The sequence below is a fragment of the Penicillium mononematosum genome, assembly GCF_028829835.1.
Source record: "Penicillium mononematosum strain IBT 11891 chromosome Unknown utg000005l:1.0-9366267.0:1.0-9372171.0, whole genome shotgun sequence".
Classification (NCBI taxonomy): Eukaryota; Fungi; Ascomycota; class Eurotiomycetes; order Eurotiales; family Aspergillaceae; genus Penicillium; species Penicillium mononematosum.
The window spans coordinates 6,064,146-6,085,493 of NW_026643275.1; the positions used below are offsets into that span (position 1 = coordinate 6,064,146).

General features: G+C 50.0%; 6 protein-coding genes across 6 annotated transcripts; 1 reads left to right on the forward strand and 5 right to left on the reverse strand.

The window, feature by feature from the left end:
- Positions 1-3,323: 3,323 nt before the first annotated feature.
- On the reverse strand, positions 3,324-6,701 carry N7519_010485 (uncharacterized protein; the record flags this gene model as incomplete). Its single annotated transcript, XM_057297258.1, has 1 exon — positions 3,324-6,701. The coding sequence occupies one exon, from the start codon at positions 6,699-6,701 to the stop codon at positions 3,324-3,326; it is 3,378 nt and encodes a 1,125-aa protein (XP_057145140.1).
- A 1,299-nt stretch (positions 6,702-8,000) lies between these two features.
- N7519_010486 (dolichol phosphate-mannose biosynthesis regulatory protein) lies at positions 8,001-8,380 on the reverse strand (the record flags this gene model as incomplete). Its single annotated transcript, XM_057297259.1, has 3 exons — positions 8,001-8,186; positions 8,246-8,326; positions 8,378-8,380. The coding sequence occupies 3 exons, from the start codon at positions 8,378-8,380 to the stop codon at positions 8,001-8,003; spliced, it is 270 nt and encodes an 89-aa protein (XP_057145141.1).
- A 267-nt stretch (positions 8,381-8,647) lies between these two features.
- Positions 8,648-11,270, forward strand: N7519_010487 (pre-mRNA-splicing factor CWC22; the record flags this gene model as incomplete). The annotated part of the gene is made up of 2 exons (XM_057297260.1): positions 8,648-10,631; positions 10,669-11,270. 2 exons carry the CDS (start codon positions 8,648-8,650, stop codon positions 11,268-11,270), a joined length of 2,586 nt encoding a protein of 861 aa, XP_057145142.1.
- A 307-nt stretch (positions 11,271-11,577) lies between these two features.
- Positions 11,578-13,264, reverse strand: N7519_010488 (putative MYND domain protein; the record flags this gene model as incomplete). Its single annotated transcript, XM_057297261.1, has 2 exons — positions 11,578-12,334; positions 12,396-13,264. The coding sequence occupies 2 exons, from the start codon at positions 13,262-13,264 to the stop codon at positions 11,578-11,580; spliced, it is 1,626 nt and encodes a 541-aa protein (XP_057145143.1).
- A 1,951-nt stretch (positions 13,265-15,215) lies between these two features.
- On the reverse strand, positions 15,216-18,237 carry N7519_010489 (WD repeat-containing protein; the record flags this gene model as incomplete). The annotated part of the gene is made up of 4 exons (XM_057297262.1): positions 15,216-15,224; positions 15,278-15,385; positions 15,441-15,697; positions 15,747-18,237. 4 exons carry the CDS (start codon positions 18,235-18,237, stop codon positions 15,216-15,218), a joined length of 2,865 nt encoding a protein of 954 aa, XP_057145144.1.
- Positions 18,238-19,241: 1,004 nt separating this feature from the next.
- On the reverse strand, positions 19,242-20,955 carry N7519_010490 (uncharacterized protein; the record flags this gene model as incomplete). The annotated part of the gene is made up of 2 exons (XM_057297263.1): positions 19,242-20,792; positions 20,908-20,955. 2 exons carry the CDS (start codon positions 20,953-20,955, stop codon positions 19,242-19,244), a joined length of 1,599 nt encoding a protein of 532 aa, XP_057145145.1.
- Between the last annotated feature and the right edge of the window lie 393 nt (positions 20,956-21,348).

The window sequence follows — 21,348 nt, forward strand, 5'->3', positions numbered from 1 at the left end:
GCTATTTTACATGTATTTGTAGATGTTTCCTCTTTCCTGGCATAAGCCTTTTTGAAAGGATCCATAAATAATCTCACAGAGTTGGATTCTTATATGTGTTATATCCCATAACTACATAACTACAGATGTACGAAGAAACCGAACATTGGACTTTTCCACCCCGTACGGAGTAGTTACTAGTTAACTAGTTAGTATATGTAACCCGCCTTATGCGGCCTTATCTTGGTAGTTTATTTTACTTTATTTCCCCCTCTCCCCTCAGTAGTCTTTGTTGAGATACGATTTCTTTCTTTCTGTACCCAACCCCCTTTATTAGTGTTATCCAGAACATAGGTGGTGAATGTTATAAGACTCACAAAACGACCTTTTCATATACGTACTCTTCTCGGTACAATTAACTACATTATGTAGTTATATAGGATTACCATAACCGTTAAGCAGCCAAACCTATTTATACTAGTCGTAGGAGAATGAAGAAAATATGTCAACGGGGAAAAACTATGAAAAGACAAACTCGTAGATAATTTGTAAAAGAACATCAGAGGTATCACAAGGTCACCAGCGCCTGATTCTTCTAACATTGTTCTTATTAATTACGTTGTACCAGTTAGCTCTAATGGAGTAGTAAAAACAAAAGGAACGGAGAAGAAGCCAACGGCGGGGGTCACCAGCGCCTGATTCTTCTAACATTGTTCTTATTAATTACGTTGTACCAGTTAGCTCTAATGGAGTAGTAAAAACAAAAGGAACGGAGAAGAAGCCAACGGCGGGGGTCACCAGCGCCTGATTCTTCTAACATTGTTCTTATTAATTACGTTGTACCAGTTAGCTCTAATGGAGTAGTAAAAACAAAAGGAACGGAGAAGAAGCCAACGGCGGGGGTCACCAGCGCCTGATTCTTCTAACATTGTTCTTATTAATTACGTTGTACCAGTTAGCTCTAATGGAGTAGTAAAAACAAAAGGAACGGAGAAGAAGCCAACGGCGGGGGTCGAACCCGCAACATTCAGGTTATAGCATTTCGAAATTTCTAACGAAGGGTAAAAGCCTGACGCTCTGCCATTGAGCTACGCTGGCTGTTGGTGAGGCATTTCAAAGGACTTGACGCACATGTAGACTCTCAACTTCTGAATATTTCTCCAGGGACCACCGAGTTAATTTAGGTTCCAAGGTTATATATTGCTGGCCGGAATCCACAACTACCTAGGTAGTCTGTGGTATTTATTATCATATCCCTGTAGTATTTTTTGACACCCATGGAGTTGTAGATTATCGAGTTTAGACGTCGATTTCCCTTGGGTATGTGTCTGTTAGATCTGAGGGCAAATGCCTGGAAATGAACGTTCGGAAAACGTTCTCTGGGTGCCCTTATAATATTAATTGCGCGGAGTGTAAATCCTTAATCGCTAAGAAAAGGGTTAAGTGCTGATAGTGGCTGGCAATCATTGAAAGCCGAAACAAAATGTCGTTTTCGATGTTGTAGGGTTCCAAGGGACTTGAATGCACCTCGAAACCAGGCCATCTCCGAGGGTCCTGAGATAAGAGAAGGTCACTTCGTGAGGTTGAAGCAACTTCTTTTTCCCTTTTTTCGAATTGTTAGAGACGCGTCTTGCTAACAGGTGTCAACTGGACACCAATGATATCTGCGGTTGTGTTCTCTGCACTATTATCCACCTCCGAGTATCGGGTCCATGTTCATGCCATTTTCGGGGCCCCGAGAGAATCAGACGTCAGAGTATTGTTCGCCTTGGACCGAACGTCATAGACTTTCTTCAGTCTGGACTGGGTTACCGAAGGGGCGGGGTGAGTGTGCTGGTTCCGACACAACGTAAAAGGTGAGAAGGGTGTCAAAATGCATGCCGATGCAAGAAGGACGCAGCTTATGTAGTAGGCGCGAGGTCTATGAGACAGACGGGCGTGTGAGACGGCTCATGTAGGCGACCAAAAAGTTGTGTATCGACATCGTATCGCGCGTGTTGGCATATTTGGAATTCTTTCGGGAAGTGCCTCATAGCTAAAACCCTAGAGGTCATGCCCATTGAGGGTAGTAGAGGGACGTGTATCTCCCAATAACTGGATGAACCAGCTACAGCGAGGGGATCCTCGAAAAGTAGAGGATACACCTGTTTCGCCGGATGTAATAAAGAAGCCAAAACCGGGAGGGGCATGGAATCTCTAGAAGAGATAGAAACGGAGAGAAAGAAAAAAAGAAAGAAAGAAAGAAAGAAAGAAAGAAAGAAAAAAAAAGGAAGATAAAGATAGAAAGTGTTCATAATAGAGTGTGTTCTTGGTAACTTAGATGAAAGGTGTAAATAAGAAGTGAAATGAAAGTGAAAGGCAAATGAGAGTAGAGAGTAGGCTTGATCACCTTAGGTTTGTTGCTGGGGAACTTGTAGTCTAATACGTGCATGCTAATACATTCCAAGGTTTATACTATACAACCCAAAGCGGTAATGAGGATATCCTCCAGGAGGGTCGTGATTAGTTCGGAATTAGTGTAAACTGGTAAACTGATCTCACTTCCAAGGTTCCTTCTATCCCATACATCGTCAACATATTGAGAATAATAGTAGTTCAAGGCCAAGAACCTCTACTTCTATGCAATATGTACGGTCCACCAACTTCTTCCAAACGCCTTCTGACATTGTGTAACCAGCACTGCATGATTCGGGGGACAGCCGGTCAAGAGCCGCGCCTATCTATAGTAGAAGTTGGTCACTGCCATTGTAGGATCGTGTGATAGAATGGAAAGTGTACATGTACCCAACCTTCAAATTCTGCCTATATCTACTATACCATTTATACGTGATATGTATACATGGAATAAACCGCATGTTTTTGGTGCTTTGCAGCTATCTGTTTCTTGTGATTGTATTCCATTCTAGCTTAGGGCTTGTTGAAAGGGTGCATACCACTCCCGCTGCCTAAGGGGAAAAAAGAGAGACAAACCTGGCTGTAAATCATGGCCGAGCCTCCCATCTATCAGAACATAAGAAATCCAAGGACGTTCAGGGCTGGATCTGGGTATTTGGGTATTTGTGTGTTTGTGAACGATATCAAACGGGCAACGTCAATCCGAGAGCAGAGAAATCAGGAAGCCGAAAAACAACCCACCTCGAGAGAAAGACAGAGTATGGGTTTATGCAAGTGTTTAGTAGTGCTGAACGGGAAAAGCAAGGTAAAATCGAAAGGGAGAAAGCAGGAAAGAGAAAGCACCAGACTCCAAGTGCGATCAGCGACGCCGCGCGAGCACAACTTCTAAATCAATGCGCAGAGTGTAGAGTGAAAAGAAATAAGTCAGAAAAGAGGGAATATCAAGTCAATCAGACGCGGTCCCGAGCAAAGTCAAGCACTTCGCAATCATCCTCAAAGAAACCGTCGTCAGCTTTCAGCGGAGCGGAGTGTCTCTTCTTGCGGCGGGTGGTGATAACAACTTCCTCCACATTGCCGGTGCTGTTTCCAAGAGTGATAAGGTTTTCTATATCTCCGCCAGCGCCAAGCGAATGTCCATGAATGGCGGCGTTCTCATCCTCGTCATCGCCGTGGTCATCGCTGGAGCTATTGAATGACCTCAAGTGTACTTTGGTCAGCGGGATATCGTTGCCAAAGACCCATTGTCCACTCGGCTCACTCGCATCGCTGCCAGAGGAGAAGACACTCAAACCAACCCGCTGGTCCGTGTGGAACGGCTGGTATGGGGTATTTGTCTCGATCTCAGCCTGCGAGAGAGGCTGGCAAAACGATCTTGCAGCACCAGATGGCTGAGAGCTGATCGACGGAAGAACAAGAGAGGCATGAACTGCTAGTTCTGGATCAAAAGAAGACAAAGGAGCTGGTCCACAAGGACCTTGGAGATTGTCAGGTAGTTTGACCTGGGACTCCTTACCGCCGACAACAGAGTGAGGCTGTCGGTTCTTGTGGCCGGGGACAATAGCACGCTTGAGGCGGTACATCTTGAAGTACCCGCCATCTACAACACCCAAGAATATGAGGCCCTTGCTGCAAATCCACGTCACCCGAGAAGGTGCAGGGTCTCGAGCTAACCCTGGCAAGTGTAGACGGTTGTCCCCCACATGGCGTAAAGTATTGACAGTACCAGTTGCGGCGCCCATTGACTTGCTCAGGCCGGCAGCGACAACCTTCCCGCTCTTTACACTGGCAGCAGAAGGTAACGCAAACCCACTCATATTGGGAAATGCAGCGCCCGTGGACGGGACACGACCCCGTACAGCGGAGAAGAATGGCTGCGTTTTACCGCCAACCAACTTCATGGCCGCTGATAACGGGTTTCCACCGGCAGCTTGACCGGTTACCTCATCTCCCATGGGGTCGGTAGCCGGCGACTTGTTTGCAGTAGGCTTTGCGCGGCGGAATGGGGGCCATTGGAATGCGCTTCGAGGGAGATCGAAAACGTGGACGGTGCCTTTACGTGTAATTACAGCCAATCTATCACCGACCGGCGCCGTCCAAATAACATCAACGATACTAGATGTTGTCAACCGCGCGTATCTAGCAACCTGGCGCACATTGGGGTTCTGTCCCGTCTGGTCATCAGCCATAAAAGCCATGGACCGACAGTGTTTGAGTTGCATGAGATCCCACACGTATTGCACGTCGCCCTTCTTGCTCGCTGTGAACAACATCAAACCATTTGGGGAAAGAGACAAGAAGCTGCAACCATTAGGAACCTGGAACGTCGAAACTGGGTGGATAAACACATTTCGTATATCTGTGCCGTCTTCGAATCGCCTCAGGTCGATGATGGATACGGTGTCAGGTTCTGTGGCTGATGCTTGTGTATCTTGAGCATGTGTTGGGGGGAATAATCCATATCCCTGCGTCTGGGGGTCCGGCCCCTGAGGTGGTCGACGAGGTGAGGTGCCAGCTGCTTGCTGGGTGTTCCAATAATTGTTCCAGGCCTGCATGCCCTGATCACCCATCCAGCGGGCACCTCTGACGAGTTCTTGGGCAACCCCTCTTGCCATCTTGTCGAAGAAGCTTTCCCCCTCTCCCACGTCTGTGGCACACGATACCGAGGGGACAGCAGGAGGACTGCGAGTTTCAATGCCCGGAACCTTGCCGAGGATCAAACTTGAAGGAACTGTGCCCAAGATCGATCCTTTGTAGGCCGAAGATGGGGGAGCGAATGCAAGCCATCTCCCTTGTACCGCTAAGATGGGTCTTTCCAGGGCAGAAGAGCCATGAGGAGAGTCCGTGCGAGTCCCCTCTGGATCAGTTGTAGAACTCGAAGATGTCGAGTAACGCCGGGTTTCTTTGTACTGAACCCCAGTCCATGTCTTACCCAGACACTGGTATGCAGTCGTTTCCGGGGATAGGACATGTCTGTAAACATAAACTTCCCCACTGACCCCGGATGCTAGGATAATATAGGCACCAGTTGTGAAGAGCTTCAAATTCCCGACAGGCGGAGGAGCAAAGGACGCGAGGCCAGGCAGGCTTTCCAGGCATGGCACAGGCTTGCTTGCAAACAGGGTGGAGACATGTTCGCCCGTCCGGAAAGAGTAAACTTCCACTCGGGTTTGGTAGAACTGGATGTCGTCTCGCACTGAGCGCTTGTCGCTAGAGTGACCGCGAATCGTGGAAGGAGGAATTTCATTTGCGTCTGATGTTGCAGACGAGACTCGACCTTCCTCTTCGTACGGTGGCAATGGCCCATGAACAACGACAGCCACATGCGGCCGGGATGATACAAAAGGGTCGCTAGATGGTTGGCCAGATAAGAGTTTAGCCTCGATTACCCGGCCATTTAACCCAGTGATCTGCCCCACGAGGCGGGTTCGGCGATCTTCGATGGCGAGGATCTCCACAGCACCATCTGTCCCTACCAGCAAAACGTTCATTCCTGTCCGCGGGCCTTTAGGTGACAAGCTAGGTAGCGTATCGAAGCTACAGAATGAGTAGTTCCCATCGTTGGACGATCGATTCTGAGTTGGAAGAATATCGATGTCTGGTGCTCCGAAGAAATGTGCTTGAGGAAGATGAGGGGGAGGCGCCTGATTGCTCATTGGGCTCCCGTAAGAGTGACTCTTTCTCCTGTCTACAGACTGTTGCCTTGAGTTCAGACTGCTTCGGTAGCCATTACCGTAGCTAGATGGTAAAGTTCGAGTCTGAGGAGATGCCGAGGAAGGATGGCCGAAGCCACCCCTTTCTTGAATTGTTGGAAAGTTCAAGGGCGATGCACTAGGCAGTGATGCACTTGGTATGTCCCCATCCATGAGGTCGGTGGGAGGGCTCTTTCCATAAGGAACCGATTGCGCCCACGTATCGGTGCGGCTAGTGAGATCATCACCTGCTGGCTCATCGAGGGAATCGAGGGCATCCAGAACAGGCGACGTGATAGACGGGTTTACATGATGTTCAATAAGGGGTTCCGGATCTGGGCAGGAGAGAGGCTCCTCTAGCGGTGGGGCAGACGGTTGGATGCTATCCATGTAATCTGGCGTTAATGGCGCGCATTCATCAGACACCAGGCAATCACCGGTGGATACATACATATCATCCGGTGGGGTTTCAGTTGCAGCCTTGGCCACCTTGTTCTTCTTTCCCTTCTTCTTTTTGCTTTTCGCACTTGGTTCATGCTCTGGTATGGTCCGGTTGTGCTCCGGGGCGAGGGGGTAATCGTCTTCGGGCAAACGGCTGCTGTGCTGGCGGATGAGATCGTCAGATGCGGCCGGGAGCATTCAAATAGATGATGCCTCAGTGAGAGGCGATAGAGAAGCAACAGAATGAAGCCGCTCTCAGGACCTTATGTGTGGCCTGAGAACGGATATGCAGGCGTTCTGTTCGGGATCCTAACTAGGCACGGGAGCCTTGGGGAGGGGTCACTAAAGAGGATGGCTTTCACGGAATTAATCAAATGCTCAAACATCCTAACAGGTTGAAGACACTATGCATACCTGTATTCACAGTATCCTTTAAAAAAATACGGGAGTGGCGATTGTAGACACCACTATTAGCGGATCTAGAGCGGAGGTCACTCCAGACACGCGGGGAAGCTTTGATAGATAAGCACAACACAGCAACAGCTTGAGATAGTTCAAACTGGTGCAGAAAATAGTAATCCAAAATGACTTGCATGCACAAGTTCCAAGGTTGAAGTCCGAAGATGAGTCAAGAAGGAAGAAGGATGATGTTATGGTTCGCGATAAGAGAAGAGGGGGAAAGCTGACCCCAGGTCACCAGTCAGGTACGGCTGCTAGGGCGGAATAGGATATAACAGGGCCTGAGTCAGAGCACGGAATAATCCTCTGACGGTGTCATTCCTAATGAAAGCATGATCTGATCCTCGGTCTTTACCCCTTCTATCTTTGTTTTCCATTCACCAATCCCGACTCTACAATGTACCTTGTGGCCGTGAACAATGCAGATGAGGGGAAACTTGTCAAACCATGCAAACACCGATAAGGCCCTCTTAGTCATACCTTCTGGTCCGACGGGTCTGCCCCAGGCAGGCATCTCGCGTCATTAGTTGTTGCTAACCTTGGCCTCCTTGCATGCTTTGACATGACACTGCATGGTTGAAGGCGACAGCCGAGTCCACCCGTGTCTTTTCTAACCAGTCCTAGCCACTCCTTGTTTGTTTTGTCGATAAAGTTGACCCGCCGTTGAAGGGATGGCTGGCGTCATCGTTGGAGCCGAGGTCACAGGACATTTGCGGCATGGGAAAAATGACGACTTGTCTGGGCTTTGATGGCAAATGACATTTGGGCCGGCAAATTCAGGCTCTTTTGCTTGGGCTACGTGGTTATATGGTCCATATCCATGGATATTCACATTCATATGGCCACTTTATCCTCCACTATTTTCCGCACCTTGTACCAGGCACATCCAGCATGAAAGTTGTTTGTAAGGCGCCTCAATATAACAAATTAAATTAACTTGGGATGTGTTTTGATAGCCACTGAGCTTCGGCATGGTTGATGGTACAGAGTGCTGTCACAGAGGGTTGCCCTCTCTCCTAGTATGATGTCCACGGTCGCTTAGGTCTTCTTCTTAGCCGCGGCTTTAGCCTTGGCTGCCTTCTTCTTGTTGCTGTTGATCATGACAATTCCGATGAAGGTGCCTACCACGGCAGAACCCAAGAGTGTGAGGATGACGGGGATGCGGATGGCCCAAACACGGGGCGGGAAGATGTCGTGGAGAGGGTGGCCGGGGTCAACGAAGGGCTGTAGAACAAACCTCAGCATTAGGAAAAAAAAACAAACAGTATCATCAATTAGCATACCATCAACAGGGTCCACGCAGTGTAGTAGAGAAAGATCGCAGTCGCGACCAAAAGCATGACGGATCCCACGAGTTGGCCCAGCTAAAGTACAGTCAGTGGGGAATGTCCATTGAATGGGACCAGACAATTTACCATTCTGATAAAGAGCGGTAATTTTGAAAAAGAAAACAAATATGAAGGAACGTCGATGAATCCTGGGCTGGACAGAACTACCAGGGATCTCAGGAGCTCCCGTTGTTCCTAGCTGGCCTCTCTCTAGTCACGTGCGCAGCGCTAGAGCTTTCTCCTGCTGCGTCCTTGAATCATTTTGCTTAACCTCAGTCCGGCTGAGATTCGCAACCACCGTTCCTCCGGTGTACATCAAACCTTTTTCTACCCCGGAGGCCTCTTTACTCATTGAAAATGTCCGAATCGGATGTTCTCCAGTCTGCGGTGCGCGTGCCCACGCCTCCCCCGGGCGCGTCGTACTCGCCAGCCGCAGCCTCTCGAAAACGCTCACCTCCGTCTCGTTCACCGTCTCCGAATCGTCGCCGATCGCCTCCTGGTGATTCCCTTCGAGATGGCCCCCATGTTCCGAACGTCGACGCAGAGCATGCAGACGACAGAGAACGGCAACTCGCTGAACGTGTCCGCGAACATGAAAAGCGCGAAGCGGCGCGCAAGCCGATGACCGAGGAACAAAAACAGGCTTCAGCAAAGGCAGAATACGAAAAGCTGCTGAACATGCGATCCGGTGGCACTTACATCCCTCCGGCCCGACTCCGTGCCTTACAGGCGCAAATCACGGATAAGACGAGCAAGGAATACCAGCGCATGGCGTGGGAAGCTTTGAAAAAATCGATCAATGGTCTTATCAACAAAGTCAACGTTTCCAACATCAAGTTCATTGTTCCTGAACTCTTTGCGGAGAACCTAGTGAGGGGCCGAGGATTATTCTGTCGGTCGATCATGAAGGCGCAGGCGGCCAGTCTACCCTTCACTCCGATTTACGCAGCGATGGCGGCTATCGTCAACACCAAGCTTCCGCAGGTTGGCGATTTATTGCTTACCCGGTTGATTATCCAATTCCGCAAGGCCTTCAAGCGAAACGACAAGGCGGTCTGCATTTCCTCTACAACTTTTATCGCGCATCTCTGCAATCAACAAGTCGCCCACGAGATGTTGGCAGCTCAGATCCTGTTGCTTCTTTTGCACAAGCCAACGGACGACAGCGTGGAGATTGCTGTGGGTCTCACTCGAGAAGTTGGTCAGCATCTGGAGGAGATGAATGCACCTATCGCACTCGCCGTATTCGACCAATTCCGAAACATTCTACACGAGGCCGATATTGATAAGCGTGTGCAATACATGATCGAGGTACTCTTCCAGGTGCGCAAGGATCGGTACAAGGACAACCCAGCAATCAAGGAGGAGTTGGACCTAGTGGAGGAGGAAGATCAGATCACACACCGTGCCGGCTTGGATGATGAGCTGGAAACCCAAGACACTCTCAACATCTTCAAGTACGATGCAGAATGGGAGGAGCATGAGGAGGCTTACAGGAAATTGAAGGCCGAGATCCTGGGCGAGGAGAGTGATGAGGAAGACGAGGAAAGGTCAGATGAAAGCGAAGAGGAAGAATCCGATACGGAAGAAGTACAGATGGATATCAAGGATCAGAGTAATACTGATCTAGTCAACCTTCGACGAACAATCTACCTCACAATCATGTCCAGCATTGATTTCGAAGAATGTTGCCACAAGCTGATGAAGATCAACCTGCCGGCCGGGTTGGAGCATGAACTTCCCTCCATGATCATTGAATGTTGCTCTCAGGAACGGACATACTCCAAATTCTATGGCCTGATCGGAGAGCGATTCGCCAAGATCAACCGACTTTGGTCAGACCTGTTCGAGGCTGCCTTTGCCAAGTACTACGATACCATCCATCGTTACGAAACAAACAAACTGCGCAACATTGCCCAGTTCTTCGGCCACCTCATCAGCAACGATGCGATCGGTTGGCATGTCTTGTCCGTGGTTCATCTCAACGAAGAAGAGACCACATCCAGCAGCCGTATCTTCATCAAGATCCTGTTCCAAAACCTTGCGGAGAATCTCGGTCTGCCTGGTCTGCAGGCCCGCTTCAGGGATGATATACTGCGACCCAGCTTCGAGGGTCTCTTCCCGACGGAGAACCCACGCCACACTAGGTTCTCTGTTAACTACTTCACCAGTATCGGTATGGGTGTATTGACAGAGGACATGCGTGAGAACCTCAAAACCCTTCCCCGTCCTACGGTGCCCGCTTTGCCTGCACGAGCGGCCTCTCGGACTCCCTCGCGCACTCCATCTGATCGATCCCGGTCGATGTGCTCAACGTGCACTGGATCTCCTCACTCCCGCCGTTCCAGGTCACCTTCGTACTCCCGCTCTCCTTCTAGGGACCGCGGCCGTTCCTACTCTCGCTCCATCACTCCTTCTTCCCGGGGCCGCAGCTACACACCTTCACGGTCTCGGTCCCCAGTCCGTCGCCGTCGTGACGTATCAGACAGTCGATCCCGGACCCCCGCAGGACGCTCCCGATCCCGATCCATTTCCCGATCCATCTCCCGCACACCGGCCAAGCGCAGTCGAGCACGTTCCCGCTCCTACGACTCGCGCAGCCCGAGTCGCAGTCCCTATCGAACTCGTCGCTCGGTTACTCGGTCTGTCACACCGCCGCGTCGAGGCCAAAGCCCTCCTAGCCGGAGAAACCGCACCTACTCTAGATCAGTTTCCCGGTCTGTCACACCTCCACCTCGTCGTGGGCCAGCGTCCAGAGGTAGAAGATATTCAACTGAATCTGTTTCACCCCCTCCTCGCCGACGACGTGATGCTACAGACTCTGTCTCTCGCTCCCGCTCACCTCCTCCTAGGCGTCGCGCAGAATCACGGGGTCGAAGCTATTCGCGGACGCCGCCTCGGCGTAGATAAATCGGGAGCCTCTGATGCTTTGATCCCGACTTCTTCGGGATCGGCTTCACAGTCCGTATGTTACTGTTGATAATGAAATAGTGCGTATTTGGAGCGAAAATACGACACTGCGCTTCTTTTATTCGGTCTGGTGCCAGGAATTGGAAAATTATGGGGATTCATTAGGAGCAAATCGATTATTCATGGTGTACCCACGCTTTTCGGATTCCATATATCCGATGTTCAAATAAACATATCCAAATAGACCACCGTGTATACTTCATGTAATAAGTCTTTGATTTTAGGAGCCATTAGCGATATTCTCATTTAATGCAGTCAAAAGGGTATCTCATCATGATCTATAAAGGCGATCTATACACCAACCCATAAACACCAACCTACTCAACCTCCCCAGCCTCCCAAACACATCTATCACACAAACAAGTCCCACCCAAAGCCCCAGAAGCCCACTCCCTCCTCTTCTGAACCGGCAATCCAATATCACAATAGTGATTCAGGATCTCCGAATCCTTCGCAATACCCCCAGGCCTGAGTTCCTTCATTTCCTGCCCCCGCGACCAAACAGCCGTCTCATCATCTCTCCGCGCGCGGAAATTAATCTCGCTACTCCATTCCCAGGTCACATTAGGATCACACGAATGGTTCGCAAGACACCACATCGGATGAACAGCGCACAACTCCGGGCCTCCATCCCAAGTCGACAGCCGGCCCGATGCCGTACCGCGGAACTTAGCAAAGAGCGTGTTCAGAACCCAGGTATCATAGCGGTAGAGCACGGTGTAAGGATCTAGTCCCATTTCATCGAGGAAACGCTCCGGCTGCAGGACATTGAGCTGGAAGGAGAAAGGGAGAGTGGCGGTATCGTCTGTAGTGGACGTTGTCTCTACTTCCGCGGAGACAGCCTCGATATCGAAATCGTGGAAATCGCCCCAGATGTATTTCACTTCAGGCAGCTCGAGCGGGTGCTTGTCCTGTGTGGCTGACATGGCGAGCGCTCTGCCAAGCAGAAGAAGGTACAGGTAATCGGCCTTATCCTTGGGGTCGGGGACATCCTTGCCGATGGAATCGAGGCCGTCCTCGAGACCGCAGATCGCGCCGTGGTACACCTCCTGCGCTTTGTCGTGGCATGCCTGGCTGCAGAATATGATGTCTACGCAGCCGCCCTCGCAGGCGACGGGGGGGCTCGGCGGCGGACAGTTCTGGGAGTGGTGCGTTGCATGCGTCGCAGAGATCGTCGTGGAGACGGTTGGTTGCTGTGAGAAGTGAAGACTCGCGGAGGATGATCTCGTCTGGGGCGATATCTTCTTTCGCGAAGAGGCCAAGCTGCACGGAGACGTCCATGCCGGACGAGGCGTCGTCTGCTGAGGCATGCAGGAGTGGTAAGGCCACTGCGCGGACCTCACATTTCGGTGCAATAACTGCCAGTCGCTCGTTGAGCATGTTTAGGGTCTCTGGTGAGCGGCGGTCAGGCTCGTGCTCGTTCCAGGGATAGAGGACACGACGGGCGAAGCCCTGTGCAGGGAGAACACTGGGGTCGATTGAGTCCAGGTCGATGTTTTCGGTTTCGGAGTTGGTGCGAGATTTGTATATTTGCTTCACACGATCCATCTGTGCGTTCAAAATAGCTACTGACGCCATTGCGGATCTCTTTTCGAGCAGTGCCAACCCGCGCAGGCCGAACTCGAATGCATCGCGGTAGCAGCCGCAGCGGACGAGACTGCGTACTAGAAGGACATACACCTGGTCAATGATGGCGTCATATTCCTCTTGGGTGATGGGAACAGTGTTGTCGTCTTCGTCTTCATCGTCCGATTCATTCGCCGCTTTCTGGGGAGCCTGCTCGGAAGGGTCTACCTTCCGCCTGGCATGGAACTCGCACTCATCTGGGTCAACCACTGACTCTAAAAGTGCAAGCGCACGGTATGCATCCGCAGAGGCAAGATCAGGGAAGCCCAACTTTTCATACTGAATGCCTCGTTCAAGGTGGAGGTGGGGGTTGTGAGGGTCTGCATAGAGCCTGGTGGTTGTCTCGTTGCGAGCTTGGAGTATTTGCGATGCAGACATAATGTGATATGTTTACTCTCCTTTTTTTCCCCCCCAAAGATGTAACAACTTTTTATACACTGGCTTTTGACAGCCAAAGACGCAGTATAGAATGGATATCAAGCTGTGATACCAGGTTGGGAAATGTGGAGTGGTAAGAGAGAGTCGGCTGTAGAGTTCAGCAGCTGAATCTAGAGCATGGACACAATATCCAATGACTTTTCACTTTTGTATAAGCAGTTCGTGGTCTGCCCCTCTGTACATCGATATTCGTGGGCAAGTTCTTTTTTTATCGCAGAAAAATTCTACGATAAGAGCAGTCACGTGGATATATAGTTCTCTCCAGTGAAGGTTGGCTATAGGACTATTAATCTCGATCAAAGATGAAAATCCTCTAAACTACATCTAGAAACAATGAGAGCGAGAAGATGATAATAATTTGCGAGGGACTTGTGACTTCCAGCCTAGATTTTAGCCTCTCGCTTCGAAATTTACAAAGCTGCTTCTACCAAGTCTTCTTGAATGTCAAGGCAGACTATGCCACCATAACCTGTCAATCAGGTATCTGTATTCCTTTGTAACTTGGAATCCTTATCCTTTTAGCGCTGAGAATATCCGCTTTTGCTCTACCGCCGTCGAATTGGCCAATTGTTCGCCACTTGTCGAAGGCGAGTACAGTATGGGCCTGATGCTCCACAAAACAGGCAGCAGCGTATCCTGCAGATTACGACTATAAGTACTCCGTATACTATGTACACTCTAGTTTAGAAAACTACTTGTAAGTTAAAGGGAATATGTGAACGCAGAATGAGTTCCAGTTTGATAAGAATATTGAAGCCTTAAATGTTGGCTGGAAAGCTAAAACTGCCCAGGCGGGTTTACCTGTTTTGTCTTCGCCTCACAGCTAGATATCTGCTATATAGTCACCTCCAATAAATTGTCTCGCTTTTTGGGGAGTTTGCTCTCTGTAGTGGAATAGAGGTACTCATTGTGTCTCCGGAGGTGTCACACGAGAATTCTTTCGGGAACCGGACTTTCGCGATAGCCTGTTCGTCGCCATAGCCTGCTGGGTAGGTGCCAAGGTGGGAGAACATTTGCCTGTCGATTGTCCTTGGCATTCCGACGAAGGACTTGTCTGCAATGATCAGGCCGATAATAAAGGCGATGTCGGCGGCTCTGACGTTCTTATCAGCTTTGTTTAACCAGGCAGCGGCTAGGTGGACGTGGCTTTCCCCTGTCAAGGCCACAGTGGTTCTCGCGACGACGATGAATGGTAATCAGACTTGACAATCATCTCCTTTGGTATATTGTCAACGAGGAATGTCAGTGCTGGCGGCGAAGAGAGCTTTACGTCCTTTGAAATGGGTATAATTCTCTTACAACATGGTTGTTCCCCTCGAGAATTTTTTACCTAACTCGAAAGGCTAGTCGGCTAGCGGGGTCCCAGTCTACTGCGTTCGTAGCATAGCACTTTCCATACCGCTAACTAGAGGCCAGACCGAGAAAGGGGCAGTCTCACACCCATTCTGTTTCCGGTTAGTTGCTTCTGATGTAACAAGTCGCGATGGAGACATACTTTTCAAGATACCCATTGAACGCGAGAGTTTCACGTGGGTCGCGAATAGAGAAGTTCCTGACATGAGGTATATAGGAAAAGTAGAAGATCTGGCTTCAGTGGACCGACAGATGTGTGTAACGTTGCTTAAATATAGAAAAGCCGGGGTTTCGTAGTTGTTGGGGTGAAGGTAGGGGGTAACCTTGGAGCCCCTGTTAGGCTTCATAACGAAGGGAAGGCACCTAAATATATATAGGAAGGGCAAGTGCTTGAATGAATGGATCCAGCAAACGAGTGCCTATTTGCATTAAAGAATGTAATGCGATGCTATAACAATAAATTTATGGGGTTATGGAAGACCGATGATCCTTTTCACACTGTGCAATGCAGATATCCGGAGCTCTGCCGATTCATCCATTACATCACCTATCGAATGATTAGTCTTGTTTCCCAAAATTCAGTAAGAAATCCAAACATACCGAGCAATTATCATCGATGACAATAGTCGGGTGATCACCGGTGATAGCAATATCACCAATTCCATGTTGGCCCCTAAGGTTACCAGCCAAGCGCTCGAGCATACTCCGCTTCATGTCAAGTCAGCAAAGAGATCTAGATAAAGTTCGAGGGCAGGTAATGTACAGTGATGTGTGCCTCGTTCATACCACCACGACGCTCAACATCGTTTTGGCTCATGATACGGTAGCTTTCATGAACTCGCTTCCGGCTCTCGAGGCCGCCGATACTGGAGCCGGTTCGTCCAAACTCGTTAGATGGATTGTCGGGGTCGAGGATATTTACACCGTTACGGGCATCATTCTGAGCGTTTTGGTCTGGCGAAAAGATTTTGACAGTGTTATCGATTCCCGAAGTGGCGATCATTGGTTCATAGGGGTGGCCTAAATTACCATGTTAACCTTTGTCTTTCTAACCAGTGAAGGAAATTACCTTGAACAACATTGACAACCTCACTGTCACCTTCTAGGATGTTGACCAGCTTCGACGTCTTGCGGTCCCAGATAAATATATGACCAGAGTCACAGCCGCTGACCACGTACTCATCGTTCAGTCCGAAATAGTTGACATCCTTGACGGTCCTGACATTGCAGTGGCCGCGATAGCTTCGCATATGAGGTACACGTGGAGCATGGCGCTCGACCATTTCACGCCGCGCCCTTCGAATAGCATATCTCTGGGCCATAGTGTCATCGGAATCGAACTCCTCAAAATCTTCATCCGAAGAGGAATCCATGGGCCAGCCATCGAGATCTTCGTCATCGGTTGACTCCTGTGTCTGGCTATCATCACTACCATCCTCACCTGTATTAACGTCGCTATTGTTCGAAGAAGCTGCATCGCTTTGGGAACTTCTAGGCCGGGGGTTATTCTGCCCGGAAACAGAACCACTTGCCCTGATGAGTTCAACGTGTTGGATTCGTTCTTCCTCCTCATTGGGATCGATATCAGCCTGGTCTCTCTCTTCATCCAAGTCACTCTCAGACTCGTCGATCATGGCGTGAAGTCCGCCGAAAGCATTGTTGACAAATCTGTAATTTACTTCACTGCCTGTCTGCATCAAGATTCCTCTGCCTACTCGCAAAATCCAGAACCTCTTCGCAGAGGCACGGTCGAGAGAGCGAATTTGTGAGACGGGATTAGAAACACGTCGCCTGTCGAATCGAGCAGCTGAGTCCCCGAGATCTTCCAAGGGTAACCTGACAGCATTCCCAAATGCAGTCACCGCAGCCCGTTGGGTCTGGAACAGAACGCGCGTACTGTCATGCTCGAATCTGGAGGCATCCACATTCACGATCGGAGTGTCACGCGCCAAGTCCATAATATAGGGCACCAGGATTGTTTCGATGGCATCCTCTTCCGATTCATCTGGGATTGGGAATCGGCAATGTAATCGTCGAGGGGCGTTGCGGCGTTGAAATCCCTCTAGAAGGCGCTGTCTGCCGCCCTGCAGCCAGAGAAGAATTGCTCGGAGAAATTCATAGCCAAACTGGGATGCTGGGTCAATGGGGTCATCTTCGCCCGGCGCAGGCTTGATCATCTGGAAGTTTGATTCTTCCGGAACTTGTGTTTGATCTGCCAATGCATGAGCGAGTGTGCCAGCAGCTTGGACAAATCTCCACGAAGATTGGCGATTGCGACGAAGTGATTGCTGGAAATCAACAGTCTCCTGCGATGGGTTCATGGGATAGCTCCATTCGCGCATGACATCGCCCATTTGCGGGAGGATCGTTGACGCAATTTCCAGGGCGGATGAAAAACATCTCGTGTAGGATTCGGGTCCCACATCCTCAGACCCTGCGGCCTCCCGAACTGTAGTTTCTGAGAACAGCGACTTTCGGAGTTTTACCAACCCTTTTGCGATCTGCATGCTCAATCGCTGGGCGTCATTCAGTACAGAATACCGAGCCCGCTCGAGCAAATGCTCGGGGTTGGTGTCTAGGACACTACCTGACAACGTGGGGAATGGAACATCCTCTGCTTCGCCATTCTCGTATTGGATCCTAAAAGTATCTGGCTCTACTGAGCGACGATGGGACTGATGTCGGCCACCACTTTCCTGCGATGAAGGTGTTCCGGGCTTCTTGCGCTTCCGGCTCCGTGAACTGCGGCGAGCCTGTCTATTCTTGCCCTTGAGAGTTGATTTATTTCCCGCCTGTGTCTCTCGAGCATCTGGGCTGCGGACTAAATCAAAACTGTAGATGTGATCCCCAGACCAGCTAACAACCATCTCATTGGGATTTGCATCACTGATTTTACAAGCAGTGATGTGTCCATCGTCATATTTCACAGGGTGCTTGCCGCCGGGTGCGAATCGTCGCACGCATCGCGTCGCCTTGCTCATCTCCTCGTCATTATTGAGACTAGCAGCGCTTGATGTAGCCCTGCTCCTTGCAGCGGAGGTGTCCTGGCTAAGCATCCGTCTGTCATGCAAAAAGCAGTAGAGGTGTGCACCGCCCAAGGCAATATAATGTGGCTGGCTTGGCGAGCAGGAAATGGTATTGAGGTCCAATTTGAATGGCCTGTAGGAGATTAAAGGGGGTGGCACATTGGGGTCATCATGTGCCAACCTTTGTCGGTATGCCCTGAAGCCCTGGCCATCTCGTGGCGGAGGGTATGCACTAGATGGTAGTCGGAGATCCCACTGGCGGACATCACCATCCTCAGAGCAAGTGAGAAAGAGGAACGGTGACGATTCGGTGACGATGCGCTTCACGCTATCGGCGTGGCTTCGATACAATCTGGCGTTGGTATTACCGTCACTCAGATACCGCGTGCCAGTAAAGAACTCATTAAAGCGCCGGCTCCGAGTGGAGGCTGCAAATGCGGAGGTGGCAGCATCATTTCCGCTCCTTGCTGAGTATTCGATATCGAAGACGCGAACCTGCGAGTCGCCGGCACATGTAACTGAGAGTCCCATCATTCGAGTGTGGCATAAACTTGACGGAGAAGATGTTGGCTTTGTGGCCGGTGAAAACGGTGGTATTGAGCGCGAATGGGGCATTGGAGGAGTCCGGTTGGTAGGAGTAGATATTGAGGTATCTATCATCAGAGCCTGACGCCAAAAGACGCCCTGACTTTGACCAACTGCAGGCCGTTAGCATGACGAGCATCAGAGATGGCGGAAATTTTGGCCAGTCGATAAAACCAAGTTCCTCGTCCTAGGTCGAAGCTGTAGACATACCTGAGGGCATTGACACATCCAGTATGCCCACCGAGCTCATTCACAATGTCAAGATCATTGATCCATTCGTTGGATCCGTAAATTCCACGAAGCCCAGCATACTGCAGCTTTTTCCCCACATTCCCGGCGCCAAAGGCGATCGTAGAGCGAGTCTTTCATGATGACTGGATTAGATGGGCGATAAAGTTGAAGTTCTTCGCTAGGTACGATCGGCGATCATCTCGAAAGGTACTGAGTAAGTGGATACCGTCTCTTTACGGGTGGCTTTTATCTGTCAAAACGGAAGCTGCCGTGGATGACGTCAAGAAGAGAGCTGAGAGATAACTTTTGCAAGGTTACATCACCCTGTATGAAGCAGCTCATTCCAATAGATATATGTACGGTGCAGAAAGAGACAAGCGACAATGGAGTGAAAAAGATAGAAATAAAAGTATGGGGAAAACGAGCGGGTTCGCGATACTCCAAGATCTAGACCATATATGGGAGTCCTCAGGTCAAGTCGGGATGATATGGCTGACTCATCAATTTACCTCAGATTAGGTACCGCGCAAGCTATGGTTGCCCGCAAGGTACTTTGGGCGAAGTACTATCACTCATATCCCTCACATCCATTTAGCATTATTCATATTATCTTCATTTCCTCTTTATTCCCACATAACATGTGCGTGTATGCACAGGTGCTTTAAAACTAGCTATGGGTATTCGCATGTTACGAGTTGACCCTAAACATATATAACCGCAGACTAGCTTCTCCATGCCCCAACTCGGGGTGCCCTCGTTTCCCTCATAGAGCCCGCCAGTTGCGTCGCAAGACGGCTGACAGAATCTCTTTCTGAACTCACCACTTCTCTTTCCAATGCTTGCATAGCACGAATCTCCTGCGTCATAAGCTGTATCAATTCAGCTAGATTCCTGGCCACTCTGGCAAGAGCAGACTGTTCTAGACGTTCCACTTGGCCGAAACCGAGGATATCGAGGAGTTGCAATTCGCGACCACAGAGCTCCAACCTCACATTTAAAGTATGCAATGATTCTTTCCAGCTTCGCGCCAGGGGGTCAATAAAGGCACCGGCATCAACGCGCCCTGGTTCACGGCTATGGCGAATGACCTCCGCTTGGTTAAGCCATTCTTCAAAGATCTTCACAGCCTGAGAATAATGTGCACCTCTGCTGCCAGCAATCATGTCCGAGACATCTTGGAGAACCCGGGATAGAATTTGAACCTGCTCGGAGAAATCATGCGGACCGCGATGTTCACGACAATTGGAAAGCCAAAGCCCTAAGGCCTGCACATTCAGCTGGCACTGCCGCTGTGTTTCATCTGCCAGTACCAAACGATATTGGCTAGCGACACTATCGTACTTTTTGCGCAGACGTGACTCGGAATCAGATTTCCATTCAGCATGGTTTTGCAGTGAGTTAGAATGGAAAAGACTAAGCTGAAGAAGTTCAGTTTGTAGTGCAGCAATATCCGGCCATGATGAAGGAATCAGCATATTCCCAGGCTGAGGTTCGGCTCCCGGTGTAGGTGTTGGAGGTTTGGAGAATTTCTTAGGGGACGCCGGTCGTTGGTAGGTTGAGAGTGTTCGTGCACGTTGGCCGATTGCTGGGGTTGTTTCGGCTTGTTTTGTATTCTGCACCAGCTGACTCCTATGGCGCGCATGGAGTTTGGCTGCTGCGGGCGGTTCCTTGCTGGCATTGGCAGGTTGCCTCAAAGAGTATGACCGTGTGGGGCGGGGTGGGGGTAACATGTCTGTCTTCTTGGGTGAAGCGGGCCTTCTGGTCGTAGGAGGTTGGACTGGGGATCGCGTTCCTGGCGCTTTGCGGGGCGATGGTGGTGCAAATGATGGCGCTGAGCTCTTTGACGAAGGGACTGTAATCTTCGCTGAAGGCATCTTGAATGCACCGGGTCGCATGATGCTTTGACGACGGCTGGGTGCCACCGTGGTATTTATTGCTGTAGAATCCGCATGTATTGGTTTTCTTGCCGGCGATAACTCTCGCTGTCTAGTTGGTGACGGGTCCCCGCGTAGTTTCGGCTTGCTGCTAGGTGGCTGAATGCGCCCATGACCCGTTCCACGACCATTGTCTTGAGCAAGGTTACTGCGCTGGGGGAGTAGGGTTCTTCCTCGGGCAGTGAGTCCATTGTCTTTCAGAGCCAAACCCTCGACCGGCGAGGGATTTGATGGTGAGCGGCTCTTGTTATTTGTCTCTCGGACAGAGTCCTTGGTCGGGCCGGCCGTGGCGGGTAGCGGAGTGGAGGGTTTCGTGGTAGGTCGTGCTATACTTGAAGTCTTTAGTAATTAGCATAGGTTCTGTATGTAGTTGTTGGCATGGCAATGGTGGCACAATGGAAGCAGCATGCGACAGCTGTGGAGAGCTTGCCAGAGGGTAAACAAACGGACTAACTTGTTTACGGGGATCGCGCAGCGAAGCCGAGCGTGTTGGGATGGGCATGATCGTACAAGGTCATTACATGAGAATCGGCATGGTGCACTGGGTTCAACAGAAGAAATGGGTGCTTTGTTGTGAAATGGAGAGTTGGGGAGGTGCTGGGAGGTGATCTTCCCATGGTAACCCGCTCTGTTATTTTATACCTCTCCTTTTCGATATCCCTCCGCCCCAACAAATACTCCATTAGTAAAATTGCGTGAAATTAATTCAACCAGTTAAAAAGAAATAACAATATAGTAAAAAAGCAAAACATGAAAAAAAAAATAAAAAATAAAAAATAAAGAAGGTCCTGCCCGGGTTCGAACCGGGGTTTCTGGTACTTCAATCATTTCAAAAACCAGAGTGATGACCACTACACTACAGAACCAGTGCATATCAGTTCTCATGCCTAGTTTA